Below are 21732 nucleotides of genomic sequence, written 5' to 3' on the forward strand. Positions count from 1 at the left end.
AACTGCTGAAAGGGGCGCATGCCCTGCTAATGTACTGAATTAAACACACTCCTAGTAACTTATTGTTATAGCCTAGATCAATGCATCACTCAATCCTCATCTGAGAAGCATCCTTTGGAGCAGATGGTGGCTAACAAAGTGACCACACTGGCCAAGGTGAAGCACGTAAGAGAGTGCATAATGTTCTGTCCACTCTAGGAAGAAGGGGAGGAAAGAATGTAAGAGCCCGAGTCAGTGAATGACACCTGTGCAAAAAGCCTGTGCAAGTTCAAGCCACACCAAACCCCAGCATGGAATGGAGAAGAGAGTTGGACTCACAACCTTACCCAAAGGCATGGAGCTGATGGCAATTGCTAACTGCCATGGAGAGGAAGAGACCATTTTTCTTTAAAAGTGTATTTCTTGGAACAAGTCAACCACTCTCCAGTGGAAGACCACACATCCAAGAATGATCAACACAAACTTGTCTTGAAATGTTTTCGATTTAAAAAAAAAAAAAAAAAAAAAAAGCAAAGTTGGGCAAATGAGAGGGCTCGGATCTGGGAATAGTTGCGGGAGGGGGATGACTATGATCAAAACACATTGTATGAATGACTCTCAAAGAACACATAAAAATAAAGGAGTATAACTTTGTGGGAAGATACACAGATGACACATATTAAATGTTCAATGACATTCCTAAGAAATTATTTAAATAACAAAGTATATGCAGTGAGATGTGTGAACAGTATGCTCAAACAACAGGAATCTAGGAGCAATTCAATCTCAAATGGATCTCTATTTTCAGAGCCAGAAAGTGTCTGGCACAGTGCTGAAGGCTTTTAATCCCAGAACTCAGGAAGCAGAGGCAGACAGGATCCCTGAGTTTGAAACTGGACTGGCCTACGTAGTGTTCAAGCCAGCCAGGGCCACATAGTGAGACCCTGTGTCAAAACAATCCAGAACTGGAAAGATGTCTATTCTAACCTGTCAGTTAGTGAAGATGAAGCCAACTTATAGACAGATGAGCAAATTCATGACAATATGTGATACTGATACACATATATTCATAGAGATTTATATAAAGATTAACAAGATATCATGACATTCTCAGTGTGATGGAATTGAAAATGATTTCTAGTATCACTTTATTATCCTCTTCTTTTGTTTGAATTGTATATGATAGGCCTAGATAGTTTTCCTTAAATTGGAAGTATTTACATTCACAGATCAACATAGGCACATACCAGAAACATAAGGTCTCCAAACTACCTTAGTAACAAGTTAATTCTACTTAAACTCATTCAAGTAACTCATTTGGGCCACTCATAATTTGCTAATTTTTATATAAAAAAATCTTTATGTTAAAATTAGAGTAATCTTAGAATTTAAGCTTCCCAGTTATCTCTGAGTCTATCCACTTCATCTTCAGTTTCCTCAAGATACGATCGTCTACCACATAGTTGACATGAAAATCAAATGAATAATTACTATGAAAAATATTTTCTAAATTTTAGCAGTAGGAGTATACATTTATGAGCAGCATACTGCAAAATAGGGGGCAGGGAATTATATAGGATGTCAAAACAATGAAGAAGGAAAACTATCTGACTTTTAGAATTGGGCTGGGTGGGGCATTAATAAAGGGTCAGCATTATCATGTTCTAGCACACACCCATTCATATCCTTCACAGCACAGGGCATCAGCCCAGGCACAGGGAAGTCAGATAAGCTGACATTATTTACTGCATTTGAAAATCTGACTTAAAGAATTAGAACTAGAACACCAACACAAATATAATTCCCATATAGAACTGGGACTTACATGGAGCAGCACAGCTGAGCAATACCATAACCCAGGAAAAAGAGAAAGCCTGAACCCTACTGCTGCGATAGGAATACCCTAGGGCTTGGCTACTTGTCGGTATGCTCCTGGAGTTCACTGATGCTGGCTATGAGGAGAAACATGCATGGTGGGGAAGCTCCTGACCACCACCAGAATTAGTCACTGGACAGGAAATTCCACCTTAGTCCAGACTTTCCTAACCAGCCTACTTTATGGAAGAGAAGCTCACCCAGAGCAACAACATCTTGGGCTACACTACTGGTAAGCACAACACGTGTACTGACACTGAAGAAAAAAAGAGAGGAGTGGACATCATGAAAAAGGAATCGTGGATTTCCATTTACAGTGGCTCTGCTACAGCTGGGAGGGACCGTGAAAGCCTGCCATCTCAGTGCTTGAAGTAGCTACCTGCACTACTTAAACAAGTTGTATCACTCCTGGGCAAATTCTTACAGTTTACAGGAGTAAAACTCACCTCTGTGGACTTTCTCCCCATGACATCTTAAGCTAGAACCATGTTTGAGCCCATGTGCCTGGGGATGAGTTGCCAAATCTGAAGGCTTTAAGGTACCCTTTTTCACATTTTTAGATAAGACAACTGTGTGCCTGTTATCTGATCACTTCTTCAAGATGCCCATCAATAACAAGATGGCAAGTGATCTGCCTAGCAAGGGATGCTTTTGCACTGTTTATTTTGCTCTATCCTGTCCTGCAGGACCTACACTCTTCTTTTCTGCTCATTTTAATAAACAGCACTTGCATTAAGGGGGAGGGTGACGTGAGTCACCACAACTGCATCAGAGTTGTATCTGCAACAAAAGCAAAGTGAAGCTACAACAGATTGACCCTGGGAGTGGAGCTGGCTGCGTGCCTCCTGTTGTCAGTCACAACCGGATGGGAGAACTGGTCCTGGGTAGCTACAGACACAATGTTGCTAGCACAAATATATTAAACATACAATAGTCATTCAGTGTACCACTTAGTCAATGTTGAATGCTTACTGAAATAGTGCCAAAAGTGAGAGAGTGGGAGGAAAAGAAGTCAGAGGGAAATAAATGTTCTATCACTTCCCTTATCTAGCAATAATGAAAAGTAAAAAACCTGAAGAATTTTTTTTTAAATCTGGAAACCCCCCCAAAAAAAATGTAGTAAAAAAATTTAAAAAAAAAGACAAAAGGCTAGTTTTGATCCCACATTTTCACTGTCTATTTCAGAACAGCTCTTTACCATCATTTCCTTGGTAATAAATAGCTCTTCAAATAACAAGTGGTCATGTTCAGCAAGCATATTAATAACATCAGCACTCCAAACAATTTTTTAAAAAGTACAATCTAGTTGTAATTCCTTAGTCATCAAGCACTCTGTCTTTAATGAGAAGCAGTTCCACACGGTGCTTCAAGGAAATCTATGTGGCCAGGCAGTGTTGGTGCGCACCTTTAATCCCAGCCCTCTGGAGGCAGAGGCGGGTGTTATCTCTGAGTCTGAGGCTAACCTGGTCTACAGAGGGAATGCTAGGACAAGGGATACACAGTGAAACCCTGTCTCCAAAACAAAACAAAGCAAAACAAAACAAAAAACAAACAAAAAATCTAATTTAGAAAACACTAAATTTATTTCTATCTGAATATTACAGACTTTCTTTGGTAGCTGGGCATAGGATTATCTACATATTCCCTAAGAGAGGAAATATAAGGAGAAGGGAAGAAGACTTTGGGGAGGTGGAAGAATGGTAGGGAAACAGTAAAAGGCAGTGTGGACAAGATCAAAGCATGATATACACATTACAGAAGCATCAAAGTGAAGTCAATATATTTGTATAATTAAAATGTTACCACAAATAAAGGCATTTTTTATGTTCAGGTGGATGAACAATCAATGGGACAAACATGCCGCTGAGTCCAACATAATACTTTGAATGTCTGGGAAGGAACTGGTCACTGAAGACAAGACACACTCCAGTAACAGCAGAAATGACAGGTAATATGGAAGTAACTAAATGTGGGGGAACGGGGAATCATTGCAAGGTGTCCTCCCAGAAAACTGACAGAAAACCAGCCCAGAGAGATGACATGCAGTCCAGCCAAAACACAGAAGAACAGATGGACTCAAAAAAGGGAAGTAGACAAGAAGGAGAAATCGAACGCAAACTGAGCAGTATTGAGAAGCCCATATACCATCAGCAGCCCAGAGCCTCTGCAGGGCAGATGCTGTGCTTTGTTGAATTATACTTGAGGAAATAATAATAGTTCCTCCAAGAAAAAAGGCATGCTGTGCTCACACATGTATGTAGCAAGCTCTCTTGTTGGACTATCTTTGGATCACCCAACCTCCAAAGAATGAGACTGAAATTTCTTATTATTAACTATGGAAGCTGGGCCTTTGGCTTAGGCTTGTTTCCAACTACCTTTTACAACTTGATTAAACCATAGTTTTAATCTATGTTCTTCCCCATGGCTCAGTTACCTCTTTTTTAGTAGGGAACATCTGACTTGCTCCAAGTCTGCCAGCGAAATCCACATACCTAGATTTCTCTTCTTCTCTTTCCCCAGAAATACCTTCTATTCTCTCCTGCCTAGCTATTGGCCATTCAGATCTTTATTAAACCAATCAGAAGGTGTCTTTGGCAAAGACACATCTTTACAGTGTAAACAAATATTCCACAACACATTTAGACAAGAAGCAATGTTCCCAAAAAGATAAACACAGCATACAATACCAGCCACCTTATCAAATGACCTCAACACACACAAGAATTACTGTACTATGCTGCCTATTAACATCCGAGAAAGGCAAGCTCTCTATCATAAAACTTTCAGACTGTAGTTAGGAAAAAACTGTAGCTTGTAATGGTCAAGTGTGCTTGGAATCCCAGCACGATAGATGTGGAGATGTGTATCCCTTAGACTCCAGCGACTAGACAGTTTAACCTAATCTGTGAGCACTGGGCCCCACTAAGAGAGACCCTTTGTCAAAAGCACAAGGTGGATGACTCCTGTGAAGTAACACCCAATGTAGACCTCAGGCCTCTACATGTACTCACACACATGAACACACACACAGTAGACCATTTGTTTGAGTGGAGAGAAATATGGGGCATTGCAATGATGTCTAAAATGGTTATCTGGTTCCAATCACCGAGCCTCTAGAATATTTGATTAAATTTAGATTTTATTCTAGATCAATGTCTCTTAACCATAGGAAGTTCCAGATTCTAGTTGGGATAAAACTGTAGCTAATAGTGGACACTGGGAGGTCCTTGACTAGACAAGACTGCCACATACATGGTCTGCATATTCATAATGACCAGCTCCTCTACAAGCTGTTGGGTTCCACAAGAGCACTGCAGATGTCTAGGAAAACCAAAAAACTCATCTTCACCAATGACATCATCAGAAAGTTCTCTTATTACAGAATGAAGGACTATCCCAAATGAAGCAGCTACATGACTGAGAAACAGAATGTTTTGTCAATCATGATTTACAAATTTAATATAATCACCTACTACTTTGTAGATTTTAATGTCAAGGCCAGAGGCTTCTTATTCTTAGATTTTTTTCAACTATTAGAATATGCTCCCTTTAGACAGACAGTTTCATTAATGGGAATAAGTGGTATGAGTGGCTAGATTTACAGTAAGTATGAGTCATTATTACTGAATTTTATTCATTACCTTATATTTTTAAAAATCATTAAAACTAAATGATTATGAAATTCTTATGTATTTCACTGAATCTGTAGTTAGAAGTGACTGTTAAGAAAAGGGTATTCTAATCCTTAGCCTGAAATAATAAGACATAATTAAATAAATATAATGTGCCCTTATAATTCTTAATTTTTATTGTCATTGTTAAATCCTGCAGTTCTCTTCTATACAACATTTGGAATCAAAAGCCTTCAATGGTGTACTGTGACATTTGATCATTATATATTAAATATGTATCTTTCTATACATATAATACAGAGAGTTATAAAAGAAATGTATCTGTTTAAATTATAATGAAAATTCCTGATTAAAACGTGTGTGTGTGTGTGTGTGTGTGTGTGTGTGTGTGTGTGTGTGTTGCATTCCTATATTTCCTCACAGCTTTGTAATAAAAAGAGAGAGAGAGAGAGAAGGGACTTTAACTGCTCTCATTTTAAAGACTGGTTTCAAAAATTAAGGCTCAAAAAGCTTATTAAGCCAAATTGCTAGGCCAAGTTCTTCTAGCTCCAATCTCACCATTGAACTCTGCCATCTTAATTATGATAAAACAGCCAGGTAAAGAACAGTAGGTTCTCACCAAAAAAGCCAGGAAGGAGGTAGTCTAGTGTGTGCCACTCATGGGTTAGAAGACTGAGAGCATCCAACCGTGGCCCCAGGCCAGGCCAGTGACCTCTTGTCATGGCAGAAGGTCTGTTTTCCCAGATGTGACAAAACTACTGTCATTTTATTTTCAATGGCACACATAAATAAAATTAAAAAACACTACAATCGAGACATAAGGAATGTACAGTCTTAAGCAAATTCAATTTGTTTGGCAAATATAAGTTCCATGAACTTTAATTAAATTACCCATAAAAGAGAAGTATGTCAATGATTGAACAGAATATTACTTCAGAGGTAATTCCTAGAACCAATTAAATTTCATACTCAATCAAGAAAGCTATAAACAAATCCAGATAAGTAGAAGTGATATTTTGAAGGGACAGGCTTGAATTTACTGTTTTTCTCATTACAAAACTCACTCTGGACTTAACATTCCCAATCCAAAAATCTGAAATCAGAAATCCAGAAAACTTTGGCACCATGAGCATCAATATGGCATTACAAATGGAAAATTCCACATCTGACCGACTCACACCTCTAATCCTAGCAAGTGGGCACTAAGACAGAATTGCCATGAATTTGAGGCTAGCCCAATTTAAATAGTGAGTTCCACGTCAATTCAGGCTACAGTGTGAGACATTGTCTCAAAAAAAACAAAAGGTATAAAACAACAAATTGTGTGTGTATGTGTGTGTTTACGTGTATGCATACACATATAAGTATACCTTCAATCATTTATATATGTATGTATACAAATATAATTTATTATGAATTAACTTCAGCTACAAATAAATTGAATCTCATTTTAGATTTTGGCCCTATTCCCAGATTCTGCATATGTATGTATGAGTATATAGACACAAGATATTGCACATGGATATATAAAATATAAAATGAGACTCAATTGTTTTATATATAGCTGAAGTTTACACACATACACATGAAAATATTCCAAAATTTGAAAAACTCCAAAACACAAAACAGTCCTTCTCGAGAATTTCTTGTAAGTATTTATTTTCAGAGAACTCAGCCAATTACATCAGACCTATCAAGTGAAACCCTCTGAGGACCCCTATACTTGGGTAATGTCTTGAATCTCAACTTATCATCATTCAGAACAACTTCCTAGCTTCTCAATGTTAACTCTTGGGTGTTTGAAAACTTACAAGTATATGGAACTCTTGCTTTACTGCTTAGGATTTATACCTGTGAAATTGGGGTGGGGGGAGGCAATAAAGAAAAGATATGCCCTGATGGAGGCATAGCAGTGTCAAAACTCATACCTAGCATGTTCAAGGCCTACTGTAAACTGTGCTAAAAAAGGAAGGAAAGGGGGAGGAGAGGAGGGGAAGCAGAGAAGGTCAGGGCAGGGAGGACAAAACCACACTGTAACTTCCAAGTTACACTTGTTACATCCAATTGTTACATCCAAAACACACAGTTTAAGTGGCACTATCAAATACGATGATGCCAAACTCTCTCCTCTGCCAAATTCCCCTTGCAACAAGAAATTAACTTCTTAGCTCAGAACAGGTTGGAGTCTTCACCACCCTATTCCTGACGCTTTCACAACACTAACCAGGGGACATGGAAGAAGCCAGTCAGACTTCCAGTAAGCCATCCCTTCTTCCAAGTTGGAAATTTCCACTCAAGTGATTATACTCTGTCACACAGATAGCCACCACAGAGCTTAAAAACCCAATAAAAGTTTCTCTACTATAACATAAAACAGTACAATTTATGAGACTCTTCTCTGCCAGTATGTACTTGAGTTTCATAAAAACTGATGGTATGCCATGCAAAAGTCTTACAAACACAAAAAATAATAGGACTTGGCCAATGTCATGCACCTAGTCAATAGTGCAGTCAGAATCAAAGGCATAGAGCTGCAGATTCTGCTGGAGAGCCACACCTACCTCACAGATCTACCCAGCAGATGAAGAACACTTTATGCAGAATATTATGGATTCAATGATGTTGTCAACTATTACACTAAAATCAGACAAACATTAACAGATTCATATCCTGTGACCTAACAAGCAGTGAATTCTAACATTCTATTTTTAGGGTAAGCATTCAATGTCACTACCAATACTATAATTGCCATTAAACATTTGGATTTTTTCCTAACAATTCCCAGTCTACATTTCTTCTGTAACACATCTGGATCTGTTCACAGTAAACACGTGAACATCTTGATGAAAGTGCTGTCCCTTGCTGTCAAGACTACACTGCAGATATTCATCATGAAGCCACGTGTCAACAACATAATAAGGCCCCAAAACTCAGTGTTTATGTCTTTTATGTGAACCTGTGTGTGTGTGTGTGTGTGTGTGTGTGTGTGTGTGTGTGATAACAGTTTACTAAGCCAAGTAAATTAAGTTCATTAGTTGCTTTATGACTATTATATAAAATACTATTTGATTTATAGAAAAAAATGAAACTATTCAAGATCTTTAAAAAAATTCCCCAAATAATTATACAATTTCCTCTTCCAAAATGGAACCTGAAATATTTGGATTGTAACAAGAACTATTTCAAATTCCTCCTAAATTATTTTTATGGATATAATCTCAGGGGCAACAATACAAAGAACCTGAAGATATATTGTGTCCTGAGCATTAAAACACAGCTAAGGGGCTGGACAGATTGCTCAGCCTTTAAGAACACTTGAAGCTATTGCTAAGGACTGGCGTTCAGGTCCTAGCACCCCGGTCAAGTACTTCCTCAGACCCTGCATTCCTGTGCACAGACCCATTCACATGCAGATAGTTAAAAACAATAAATCTTTACAAGCACACATACACCTGAACTGATGAAGCCTATATCCAACTAATGTTAGGGGCACAGGTTAGTTCATTTTAAACTCTCATAAAATAATAGTCATCTATGCTTTACATAGGTAACAAAGTCTTAAGCCCACCTAATTGTAATTACTTGTAAATTTGAAGACCAACCACTGCATTTTACCAGCCCAGAAATATCTACTTCTGAGATGACTAATTTCTGGAACCTTCCACATCTAACAGAAGACCACTGGTTGTACTGCACTGATAGCTATGTGCACTTTTACAGATTCGAGTGATAAATAAGAAGGAACTGAAAGAGGAAGGGCCCTGTCTGATCTTTATCATCTCTGCCTACCCAATCAGCCTGTGGTTTATCAACAGTTCTACTTTGAAAAGGTCTTAAACAGAGCACCCATTTGATGTGATGATAAAAATCTGCACCCTTTCAGTTTTTTACATTGACATCTTCTACAAGATTTCAAATCTCCACCAGGCTTGAGTAGTGCAGGACAATCTTTTTCTAATTTCACTTTAATAACAGGAGATAATTCAGCAAGTAATTTTGAACACCATTCATGACACCCTCCCAAAGTCTCAAGTGACACAGGCCCCTGACCTCAAAAGCTGAAAACCTAGTGGACAAGACTCGGGACATCACTGACCTAGTGTAAAACAGACACCCAAAGACTGTTCAAATACCTATTTGTATTACTTTTTACTTCTGTAGCTCATTCTCCAAAACTATGCATTTTTAAACAAGCAAGTTTAATGATCAACCACTATGAAATCTTCAATACCAGTTGAGGGCTTCCATTCCTTTATCAGCCCAAAGGCTAGGGTTGTGACTCAGTGTAGAGCTCAACCCCAGCACTGCTCCAGAAATAATGATAATAATTTTAAGAAACAGCTTGCCCGGAGCTTCCCTCAAGGTTAAAGTCACTGCACACACTGAGTCAGCCTATAAGAACCAGTATCTCCAAAACAAGGCAGGCTACACTACATTAGCCTGGGCCATTCCTTATTATTCCGTTTAGATGCAAGTGGTAATACCAAAAGTAATCTGTCTCTTCAGAACCACTCACGGGAATTTAAATATGAAGAAAAACTCAAAATAATTTGAGGAAAATATAATCACCTGACATCCAACTGGTGGCTGGAAAATGTCGAATGGCCAAACCCTCCATCCCCTCACAGACTCAAACACAATGAAGTCAAGGCCTTTCACATGTTAGAGCTACAAGTCATAGCCTGGACTGCATGACTACAATTTGGGAGTGGCACACCCCATTCAACCATGCCATCTGCTTTTTATCTGTGAGTGACTCACAACCGGGGCTTGGAAAAAAATCACTGAAATGAATGAGAAGACTAAACACTTGTGTGGTGTTTAGGCACATCTTCCTTCGATCTTTTCAATGGCAGTATCAGAACCTAACTCTGGGCCAGTAAGATGGCTCAGTGAGTACAGGTGTTTGCAGGCTGTGCTCTACATGAGCCACGGGCATGCATGTATGCGCTCGTGCACGCGCGCACGAGCGCACACACACTCTAAATATAAATGAGAATGACTTTAAAACTAAACAATAATAGTAGTAATATCATTCTGGCCAAGCCTAGGATTTATTAGGGATTTTCAAAAATGTGGGGTTTTATAAACATCACTGCAAAATACCTCACTAGTGTTAAAGAGCTGACTTAAGAGAAGCCTAATAATTAAGAGCTTAGGCTCCAAACCACAGAAACAGGTCCACATCCCAGGCCTATCTCTGGAAGCTGTGCATCCTAGGAAAGTAGTTTAACCTTTCTGGGCCTCCATTTCCTTATCTTTCTGAAAGAACACTGTCTCTACCTCCTATAACCATACTAAAAACAATATGGCTACACAGACACTTGTTCCATTTCCTGATATATTATAAATGCCAAGTATTCTTTTTATCACTATTTCTACAAAATATCTAACTTGAAGTCTAACCAGGTAAATGAAAATAAAATTAAGGGTCTTTATGGTATTACATCTTTATTTTATTAAGTGGGAATTTTACATATGCAACAAAATTTAATGAATTTACTGCACAAATATTCTTAATATACTTACTAAAGCCACTAACTGGAAACTTAGAGTATTAATAGAGCTGAGATAAAGGCAGTAAGACCAAAATATAGCCACATCTACTTTTATTTTATTTCATTGTTTGGTTGTGCTGAGATCAACCCAGGGCATCACACATCCTAGTCAAGTACTCAACACTGAGCTACAGCTACAGCACCAAACTGCATCTTTTTAATTAAGCTGAGTTTACAAGGCTTTCTTTAAAATTAAAATGGTCCCTTGAGGGCTGTCTATCAGTTGTTCACACCTCACTGTGAGTTTAATCATATAAGACCTTTAAATAACACCCACCCACTTGGTGTGTTATTTGAAGAGTAGGGGAGAAGAGAGGTAATTTTATGACAAAATGCTTGCAACTGACACAGTCCTGGGCAGCAGGTACCTGCCCCACAGCCCCACAGGAAGAGAGTGGCTCAGAACTGTGCAGACAGCAAAGCAACTTCCCCTGTAGGGAGCTTCCAGCTCTCTTACTCATTCTGCTGTCCTGAGCATTTCATCACCCAGAGCCGCACACGTGCTTGTCAAGCACTTAGGGCTGAGCTACCACCTCCTAAACAAAATACCACTTAGAGCTCAAGTCAGGGCAACTATGGGCAAGATGCTCCACCAGGCCAATGACTAGCCCATCATCAAACAGGAGGAACACTCAATTCTATAGATAAATTCAAACTGCTACCTGAATTTACATACAATCAACTCGAACTTTGCCTGAAACATCATCCAACCTTATGACACAGGAACACGCCGGCATCTTAAGAACTTCTCCAAACTTTCTTGAGTCATTTCTAAACTGAGTAAACAACAGTCAACAAACAAAATTGTCTAAGTGACCATAAAGTTCCTTTAGCATAAAGCTAAGAACTAAAGCTGTGAAAAGTTTTGAAAAGTTAAGCACTAAAACTCATTTCAATGGGGAAGGAGTCTATGAGACTTGAAAATCTCATTGCCCCCAAAATTACCAGGCTACATGCTTAAAGTAACCCCCAAATGTGTATTGCCAATACTATCTATAAACATAGTTAACATGTATACCACAGTAGGTAAAGTATTGCTTCTGACTCACAAATCAAATACACATATTTGCAGGGAAGACAGAAAACAGCGTGAAAACATAAGAAAAATCCCTGAATTACAGACTATTGTCACAAGTATTCTAAGGACACATCACCTTGAAAATGTAGGAAAAAACATTTCAAGGAAAAGCCTGAACAAACTGGTTGCACTGTACCAACTCAGTAATGGTCACAGCAGCCCCAGAGCACAACAGCACTGTGAATACAGGAGCAGTAGAGGACCTGGAAGCCCATCACAGTGGGAACCATCCAAGTTCAAAGACTGGGAGTCATCTCAGATTGCAATAGCAGCAAAAGACATGAAAAAACAAAAGCAGCCAATAAGACCAGGTCATGGAGTATGAAATGCCCCCTGAATTATTAACTGGATCAGCATCTGCTCATCCAGTGGCACCACAGATCCAACTTATTTTCATTCTGTATTCACTAAGGATGTCGGATTCTATGGTGTGCTCTGTCAGGTCATGAAGAATTTACTAGAAGCAAGGCAAACAAACAATCAAGCTAACTTTTTTATTTGTTTAAATTAGAAACAATCTTATTTTACATATCAATCCCAGTTCCCTCTCCCTCTCATCCTCCCATGCCCCCCACCAACACCCCATTCACTCCCCAGGGGAGAGTGAGGCCTTCCATGGGAGATCATTAAAGTCTGTCACATCATTTGGGGCAGGGCTTAGGCCATCCCCCATGTATTTAGGCTGAGAGAGTACCCACATTCAGGAGACCTGCTGGCTCCCCCAGTTGTCTGGCTGGGGTCCATGAGCTCCCCCTTCCTCAGGTCAGTTGTTTCTGTGGGTTTCCCCAGCATGGTCTTGACCCCTTAGCTCATCACTCCTCCCTCTCTACAACTGGATTCCAGGAGTTCATCTCAGTGTTGTGGATCTCTGCTTCTGCTTCCACCAGCTACCGGATTGAAGGCGCTAGGATGGCATTTAAGGGGGATGACTAGAGGAGAGCAAGAAAAGAGATACCTTAGTAGAGGGAGTCATTATAGGTTTAAAGAGAAATCTGGCACTAGGGAAATGTCCAGAAATCCACAAGGATGACCCCACCTAAGAAGCTAAGCAATAGTGGAGAGGCTACCTTAAATGCCCTTCCCCTATAATGAGATTGATGACTACCTTAAACGCCATCCTAAAGCCTTCAAGCTACCTGTTTTAACTATGCAAGACTATATTAAACTCTTTATGGACACAATAAGTGCCCAAATGCTGTATTCAGCAAACTATATCATCACATTATAGAGAAAAAAATAATCAAATGCATACTACTAAATGTCTCCTTATACAGGGTATGGGGGAGACTATGACTTAATCATTTGACTTAAGGTACTGATTTAAGAAAATGAATGCTTTCAACTATTAACATGAGTTAGAGATTTAAAACATAGATAATTCAAAAATAGATAATTCAATATCAAGTTGGACGAGTTCATCAAAGGAAAAAAAAACTATAACAAAGGGATTTGATCCTAAAAGAAATAATCAGATAATGATATGGGAATAGAGTAAGCAAGGTTTGCTAAAGATGTTCCTGAACTGCCAATAACTACAAGTGTTTTATCAAAGAGTCATTTAATATAGAGACATAAGCCTTATAAAGGAAGAGAAGGACTCAATCAATCAATCTATAAAAGGAATTACACAAGGAAAAGTTTAGTAGTGTTTTTAGAGAAATTGTAATGAATTTATTAATTTCACAAAAAAGGCAATGTAGTCTTGTTTAAAATGACCTGCCCTGCACACATATCATTAATACTCTATGCCCTCGTGTTATGAAACAGGCCACAATGAGTTCACATGCTGCTCTGTGCAATGGGAGGTAAGACAGAAGTGATTAACCTCAGACTATGGGGACATTACTTTGCACAAATTTCTTTTGGCTTCTTCATGAGAGTAGCACTTCCTATCCCAGAAGGTTTTGGTGAGACCTAAAAACTTAGTACATGTTTTCAAATCCCCAGACTTGTGCTTGGCTGCAAGTAATTACTACATAAATCAGCTGCTGCTGCTGTTCCTGCTTCTTACCATCAGTCAGCAACAGGGTAGCAACAGGGTAAAAAGAAAAAAGAAGAGAGAGCAGAGTCCCAAAACCACCGCCCAAAAAAAAAAAAAAACCTTAGCGAAGGCATCTTTTTTTTTTTTACTAAGGAACAGTCAAGAGTTTTCATTTCCTTTAAGTGTCCAATCTCTTTGGAGAAAGTGGTGCAAGCAGAGTGGTGTTAAGTTTTGTTATTAGAACTCAGGCAAGCCATCTCTACTGTCTGTCCTTGCTGGCCTCTGTTGAGTGTGGGCGAGCAGAAGGGTAGCAAAGGCAATGAGCTTGGAGGTGCACCAAGAACAGCATTAAGATCTCAGTTGTGGCACTGTGCTCTGGAGAGCTGGAATGCGAGCTACTGGAAGACTATCTTGCCAGGAAAATCTCCTTTTAAAAAGAGGCCCCAGCTAACATGAAGACATCACCAGAAACAACTCTATTAACAAACAGGGGACAAAATAGAGAAACACCACCAGTCCTTCTCACAGCAAACTTCAAACCTGTAGGGGACTCCAAACAAAACTAACTTACTTTTCAGTATTCTAAAATGTGTTATAGAGGGTTGGAGAGATGGCTCAGTGACTGCTCTTCCAGAGGACCTGGGTTCAATTCCCAGTAACAGCTTGGCAGATCACAATTGTCTGTAACTCTAGTTTCAGGGGATCTGACACCTTCACACCAATGCACATAAAATAAAGCTAAATAATTTTTTTTAAATGTGTTAGGTTCAGGAATATTAATGACATGCCTTGAAACAAGTCGAGGCAGCAAAAGATTAGATGAATACCTGCTATGTCAAGCTCTAGTTCACCAACTAATTCATTTCCAAATGAACTCAGTTAATAACTTATTTCTGGGGGCTGGTGAGATGGGTCAGCAACTAAAAGCTCTCACTGTTCTTTCAAAGGACTGAAGTTGAGTTCCCAGCACCGAGGTTAGGTAGCTTCCAATCACCTGTAACCCCAGCTCTGGTTACACCACCCTCTTCTAGTCTCTATAAGCACCCATATACACACAAAAACACTCACACGAGGAGAAATAAATTGTTAATCTTATCCCTGATGTTACATATGGTTCTTATGAAAAATTTTAAGCTCTCTATAAAAAAAATGAGTGAGAATCATCAAATATTTTAACATGAAGATTAAAGACATATTTTCCATATGATAAAATAAGCACCAAGAGAAGAAAGTGATGCTCTGAACAACCCTTTACAAAGATATTAGGAGATTAACTAATCTCCTAATATCTATTCCTTGCCAATTAATTATTAAGCCAATCACAATACCCCCACCACAGCCCTCCATCTCTACAGGGTCAACAATGTCCTTCCATGACAACTCTGGCCACTGAGGTTCAAGAAGACATTTTCTGAGAAAATGTCTGGCTCTAAAGACAGAGTCACAAAAAGCCAAAGACTCCTCCTCCACCACCTGCAGTCATAGTCAAGAAAGCAGGCTCCCAAGGTCTAGGGATGGCCATCTTGAAATCACAAGATGCCTAAGCCTTCGAATGACAGGATTTGTAATTTCATAAGAGATGATGACTAAACCAATGACATTACTCTTACGTGGACTATCAGATGTCCTTAGTCTGAGAGTCAATTTTACATTTGTAAAAGCATCCTAATTTATAGGGCTTACTCTCCAAGTCTATCACAGTGATAGTACATACCCCATAGACAAGCCAAAATCCAACCCAGAGTCTATCACAGTGGTTGATAGGTGAAATGACACAGCCCAATCCCAGCACTCAAGAAGCTAAAGTGGGAAGACCAAAAGTCTGAGGCCGGCCTGGATGCAGCAGTGAGAAACAGTCCCCACCCCCTAAATAAATAAATGGGAAAAAAGTTTTAAATCTTTAGAATTTGATGTCAGGTAGTAAGCTAGAGTGGACACTCTAAAGCTAAGGCTCCAGCTCAGTGTTCAGACTTCCTTAGAACAAACACAACAATGTCCAAACTTGAAAGGGGGGACAAAAGGAAACCTTGATCTGAGGCAGTCTTGACAATTCTCTGAGCCAGGGAGATAGTTCAGTGGGTCAAGTGCTTGCCTCACAAATGTTGAGACCTAAGTTCAGATCCCCAAAACCCAAGCTCAGTGAGGTAGTACACGTATGCAATCCCAGCACCAAGAGGAGGTAGGAGGGCTAGAGACAAGCAAGTCCCCCAGAACTCAAGTGCCAGCCAGCATGTTTTCTCAGTAGCTATGAGCAGCAAAGAAACCCCATCTCAAACAAGGTCTCATCTGACCTCTAATATACACCCAGCAAGTGTATGTTGGCACTCACACACACAGGAGCACACATACTAATATGCACACACATCAACACATACAAAAAGAATGGACTGGTCAGCTTGAAGAGAAGCCAAAATTGTTTATCTTGTCCATTTATGATATTTCCAACTTTGCCAGTCTGTATAAACTGCTAAAATACAAATGAAGATGACTCTGGAAAGCAGTGGTTTTACAGCATCAGCAAGGTGAGATGGCAATAAAAGAAGTTAGTAAAGGCTTTTCACTGGAATAACCAATCATAAAAAGTATAAGGGGCGGAGGGAGAAGCAAGGACAAAACCATGGAGCCCTTACATGAAGGTCACACACTAACACATGTGTGATGGGGGAAGTACTACTGTGTATGTTTATCTTATTGATGGTTAAATAAAGTTCTGTTTGGCCAATGAGACAGCAGGTTAGACAGGACTAGGAGTCAAAGAGTATGGGAAATGCAGTAGAGAAGTGGTGTTCCAGGCAGGAAGTGACATAGCAAGGAGACTCATATTTAAACAAGGAGAAACAGGAAGTATCTTTTTTCCCCTTTGCCTCCTCCAGCAGTGGGATGTGAGCCACCGGCAATAGACGGTACCAGCGAAAGGCATCCTCTATAAAATAAGTCTTATAAAATATATAGATTTATGATAATTGAGACTGAGCTAACAGATGAGAATCCTAGTCATTGGCCAAGCAGCTTTGAACCTAATACAAGTCTCTCTTTGTATTAATTTGTGCCCTAACTCTGGTGGGCAGCTGGCATAAAGTGCACACGTGGCAGTGGGGCTCGGCGGCGGCGGCTTTTGGCAGAAAGATTTATCGTAATACATGTGCAGACCAGTTGTTACATGAAGCACTTTTATACTTTTATAAGATTGCTTTGTGACCCAAAGAACACACATTTAAAATAAAAAAGCTCTGTGTTTCCCAATGGAATGCATCCTGCTGTATAGCAGATGAGTACCACTTTGCTTACCAATAAGTTAACAGTGTGGAGTTCTTCTAAGGGTAACTCATAGTATAAATACACTATCAATTTAAGTGGGGTCTGAAAAACTAATGTACACAAGTATGTGACGTGTGTGTGTGTGTGTGTGTGTGTGTGTGTGTGTGTGTGTGTGTGTGTCTGTTCAGCATAGCATGCCCAAGCAGCACACAGCATATGGCTGCTCCTGAGGAGTATACAAATGAACAAGCTCTACCACACAGAGGATGACAGATGATTTCTCTAATTGGAAGAGGTTACTTGGAACCTTGGGATTTCTTCTTGCTAACTGGTGAACTTGATCAGAGCTGTAGTCCCAACCGACCAGAAATGAAGCTCACAGAAGTTCTAGAGCCAAGAATGTGTGTGATTTCCTACCTAAAATTAGCCATGCCTATTTCACCACAGCTGGGCTGGGCTCCTCTATTTTAAGGTGTGCAACGCCAAATTACTTAAGAGTATATAATTGCTGACTAATCTTAGGACTAAGAGTGTCAGAGACTTCCCACCCAGGCTTCAGGATGGCTAACTTGTCCCCACAAAACCCCACACTTAATGGCCTTGCCATTTAGGGGCTAAGTATACTGCTAATGAGCCATGTACTAAAAACATCCATGAAGATATAGCAAGCACAAAATACTCCAAAAGTTACAGTGCTTTAAAAAGTAAATATTTGTTTTTCCGGAAAATTGTGTAGTACCCACAACAAAAACCTTCCAAGTCATACATGCTTACCTCCCCAAGTTCTGGGCAACTGGAATAAAGCCAACAGAAGGAGCTATATACAGCATACATAGTGCATTCCAGAAACATCGGAAGGGCCTGGGGAAGGCCCCATTAGTACTAGCAGGAGAATTTATAGTATTTTTTTTTTAATGGAGCTGACTTTTCAAACACAGACATGAAAATGAAAAGGCATGCCTTCTTACCACGAACAAGGGCAGTTTTGTCAACAGGGAGCAAACCTGAGCTGTAAGTTGAAATCCAAGTACACAGATAACAGCCCTGACTTCTACAAGCCCAGAGCAAAGATCTCACATCTATTTTATTACCAGCAATTTGAGACATCAAGCACTACCAGGTTCCTGATACAATATGCTCCAGCAGAACACAGCATTAACACTTGTTCTGACGTAGTCGAGTACATTAGGAAGTAAGAGAACACACATACCTTCATTTTCAGAGGCATGACACTTCACTTTCAAGACCAAGTCAAAAGTTCTTTCTGGATTTTCCCTAAAATAAAAAGCATCTTGTTAGATTGACTTTGCACAGCAAATAAACATGATCTATACAGCTTCAACACAAGTATGCCGCTGCACATGTGGGCTTTTGTGGTGCTGAGGAGGGAACCCCAGAGTCTCTTCACTCTAAGGAAGAACTCCATCCCTATATTTAATAAACTCTAAATCTAATCCTGTTCCTGCCACAGTGGATTCTATGAGGCTCCCTGACTGTGTAGCAGAAATATAAATGGGAATGCCTTATCGGTTTGATAAGAGTTAAAGTTCAGACTTTGGAGCTCTGGATTTGGGGGCAAAGTATTTCATGAATGGACTCTGTCTACTTCACAAGGTAACTGTGAGGAGTTGACATCAAACTCATACATGAAAGTTCCTTAGAGAGTAGTAGTTTTCATTGTATTGACTCAAAAATGGAAAGCCAGTGCATCCCTATGCCTCTTCTCAAGCTGCCCCAATTCTATCTAACACAGGCTCTCGGGCTTTCTCCAGAGAACCTGCTGTAAGTGTGAAGAATGAGATCCTGATTCCACCCACCGTGTTCTAGATACTACCATAGAAAAATGGGCAATAGATAGGATATTTTGCACAAGCTTTTCCTGAGGTGTTGTTTATTGTACTTAAGCATATCTAAAGTAAGAAGCTGTTCACACATTCCAAGCTTACAAAACCTAATAAAATTTATTTTCTTTATAACAACTACCTTTAAGGAATTTGGACATTTGCCTCCTCATTAAACCCCTCACCAAATTCCTATAGAAGTTACTAGTTGTGGTTTCTTTTATTTCCCCCTAATTTCTCACACATTTAGCCTATTTATTAAATTTTTTAAAAAAAAAGTGAACTGGAATCTACTGAGATACTTAAAGCAAAGAAAAATGTGCTATTGTAAGGTCTCTTTCCATGAAAAGGTGTAAGGGTAAGTCTGGAGACATAGCTCACCAGTAAACAGACAGTTATCTGCCCTAGAGTGAGTGCCAGAAGCCTTGGGTTTGACTTTGATGGGAGGGGAAGGCAAGGGGGAGCTCTTAAAGGACAAGAAATCACAATGCAAAAAGTGATGACATATATTTCACTTACTTCTGCTACAGCTAGTGCCTTTGAACTTTGGCTTTTTTTAATATATACCTTCTTCAAGATATGAATGCTACTTCTCACTTCTAAATAAACATTAGTTTAAATACCATATGTATACGTGTGTGTGTGTGTGTGTGTGTGTGTGTGTGTGTGTGTGTGTATTCATGACATGCATTTAGAACCAGAGGGAAAGACAAGCCATATAAATTAATTCACAAATACACACTTCCTCATCCCATTTTTTTCATGGGCATAAAATGGGCTCCAGTGAACTTTTTTAATCCCCTCATAATACAATTACTTGTCAAAAAAAATATGCTTTTTTTTTAATTCACCCTGCCCTCCTTGGTGTCAAACACTAAAGGAAATATTCTAAATTGCTTAAGGCTTCTATTTCCCTAGGATGTTTAAAATTAGTCTTAGGTAGAAAAATTAAACACTGAGTCATTTATACTTCTGTACAATCTAAAGGGCCATTCACGGTGGCACAACAGATAGATACACAGTGAGGTAGAGCGAAGGGGGAGGAGGCAGTAAAAGACAGGATTTCTTCCCAAAGTAAAGTTTCAGAAGGAAAGCAGCAATCGCCCATCTCCAAGACACCTCGAAGCAGATCCACCACCGTTATTCAAATTGCATTTTATCTACTCCCCAGAAGTAAAATGGCCAATGATGAAGAACCACCTTGGTGCATCCACCACTCTGCAAGCAGCACACACAGAGCGGCTGTATAAACAAACGCCGCTTTCATTTTATAACAAGGGAAAGCATCGCAGGCCACCCTGGAAAACCACCCTGAAGGGAGCAAAGGCGACCCTAACGCTGGGCGAGCGGTTTCAGAACAACCGCTCACACAGCCGCCCGCCAGCCGCGGCGCCCGGCCGACGGGGCTCGGGAAAGCAGGGTCGCCGGCCGGGCAGGCTTTGCGGCCTAGCGCCGACGCGCGGCGCAGCCAGCCGTACCGGGAAGGCCGCACCCGGGGCCGCGGACGCCCGGGCCCCGCCGCCGCTCACCTGGTCCTGCGGTCCATGGTCACATGTCGCTGCGGGGCCGCCGTCGCCCCGCGCCCGCACGCCCGCCGCCTGGGACGAGAGCGGCGGCCGGCCCACGGCGCCCTCGCGGCCTCGCGGGGACAGCACCGCGGCGACGCCGCCCCCGCCCCCGCCTCCCGGTTCCCGCGACCCGGCCGGCGGCGGCTCGGCCACCTCCTGCGAACCAGGAAGTCGTCGGGAGGGGGAAGGGGCGCACGGGGACGCGCCCTGCGGCTGCACCTGGCCGAGCGGCCCGCGACGGGCGGGACCTGCCCTCCTGCTGTCCCGGGCACCGGTTCCCGCTGCTGCTGTCCTGGAAAAGCACTTCTTCTGCCCCCGGGTTCCCACATCGCGACTTCCATTCATTGCAAATTCAGAGCTCAAGTGCATGCTCCCGCTTCTGCCTCACTCCAGCTGTGGACCGGATAGTGCTCTCCGAAACCCAGAGCCGCCCCCTCCTGACTCAGGAATGTTCAGACTTAGGCACCTGCTAAAACAGCTCTGCCAAATAGCTCAAGGATAAGCTCCAGTTGCCTGCACATCTGGGAAACACATTCCGGCCGGCCGCAGTCACTGACGCACAGCCAAACACTTAACTTCTGAACGCACAGTGGCAGCCCCCCTAGAGTGTCGTTCTAGAGAGCTGAGAGGGCACCACGAAGGATGGAAGAGGTGGGACCTGATTTGCAGAGCTCCAAAGCCTGTGTTCTGAAAGCAGTGATAAACATTGGCTAGGCATGCTCCACACCTGAGCTATAGGTGCCTTAAGCACCACTCACAGAGCAAAAGACTGGGTCTAACTAAGATGAGCACCGCCAGTCAAGAGCTGAAATCAAAACAAGCCCGTCTGTTGTTGGTTCTTTACTGTGGCTTCTTATTGCCTCTTCTTCTGCTGTCTCAAAATTGGGATCTGCTAAGAAGACATTTAGAAAGATGTAAGGGGACATTCAAAACATTGCCCGGGGCTACAGACCCCCTAGGGC

General features: G+C 40.9%; 1 protein-coding gene across 5 annotated transcripts in view; it reads right to left on the reverse strand.

Annotated features, from left to right (window-relative positions):
- Positions 1-21325, reverse strand: part of Dennd1b (DENN domain containing 1B) — a 226575-nt gene extending 205250 nt beyond the window's left edge. The window contains exons 1-2 of one of the 5 annotated variants that reach the window (XM_035444915.1): positions 20990-21324; positions 18572-18636 (exon numbers count right to left, since the gene is read on the reverse strand). In XM_035444915.1, the coding sequence (XP_035300806.1) occupies positions 18572-18636; positions 20990-21111 (187 nt within the window). In that variant the 5' untranslated portion in view covers positions 21112-21324. Of the gene's footprint in view, positions 1-10055; positions 12973-18571; positions 18637-20731; positions 20805-20989 lie in introns of those variants that run through there. The other 4 variants (XM_035444914.1, XM_035444911.1, XM_027417449.2 and 1 more) reach the window with 4 other exon arrangements.
- Positions 21326-21732: the final 407 nt, after the last annotated feature.

Source organism: Cricetulus griseus, chromosome 5 (assembly GCF_003668045.3).
Source record: "Cricetulus griseus strain 17A/GY chromosome 5, alternate assembly CriGri-PICRH-1.0, whole genome shotgun sequence".
Lineage (NCBI taxonomy): Eukaryota > Metazoa > Chordata > Mammalia > Rodentia > Cricetidae > Cricetulus > Cricetulus griseus.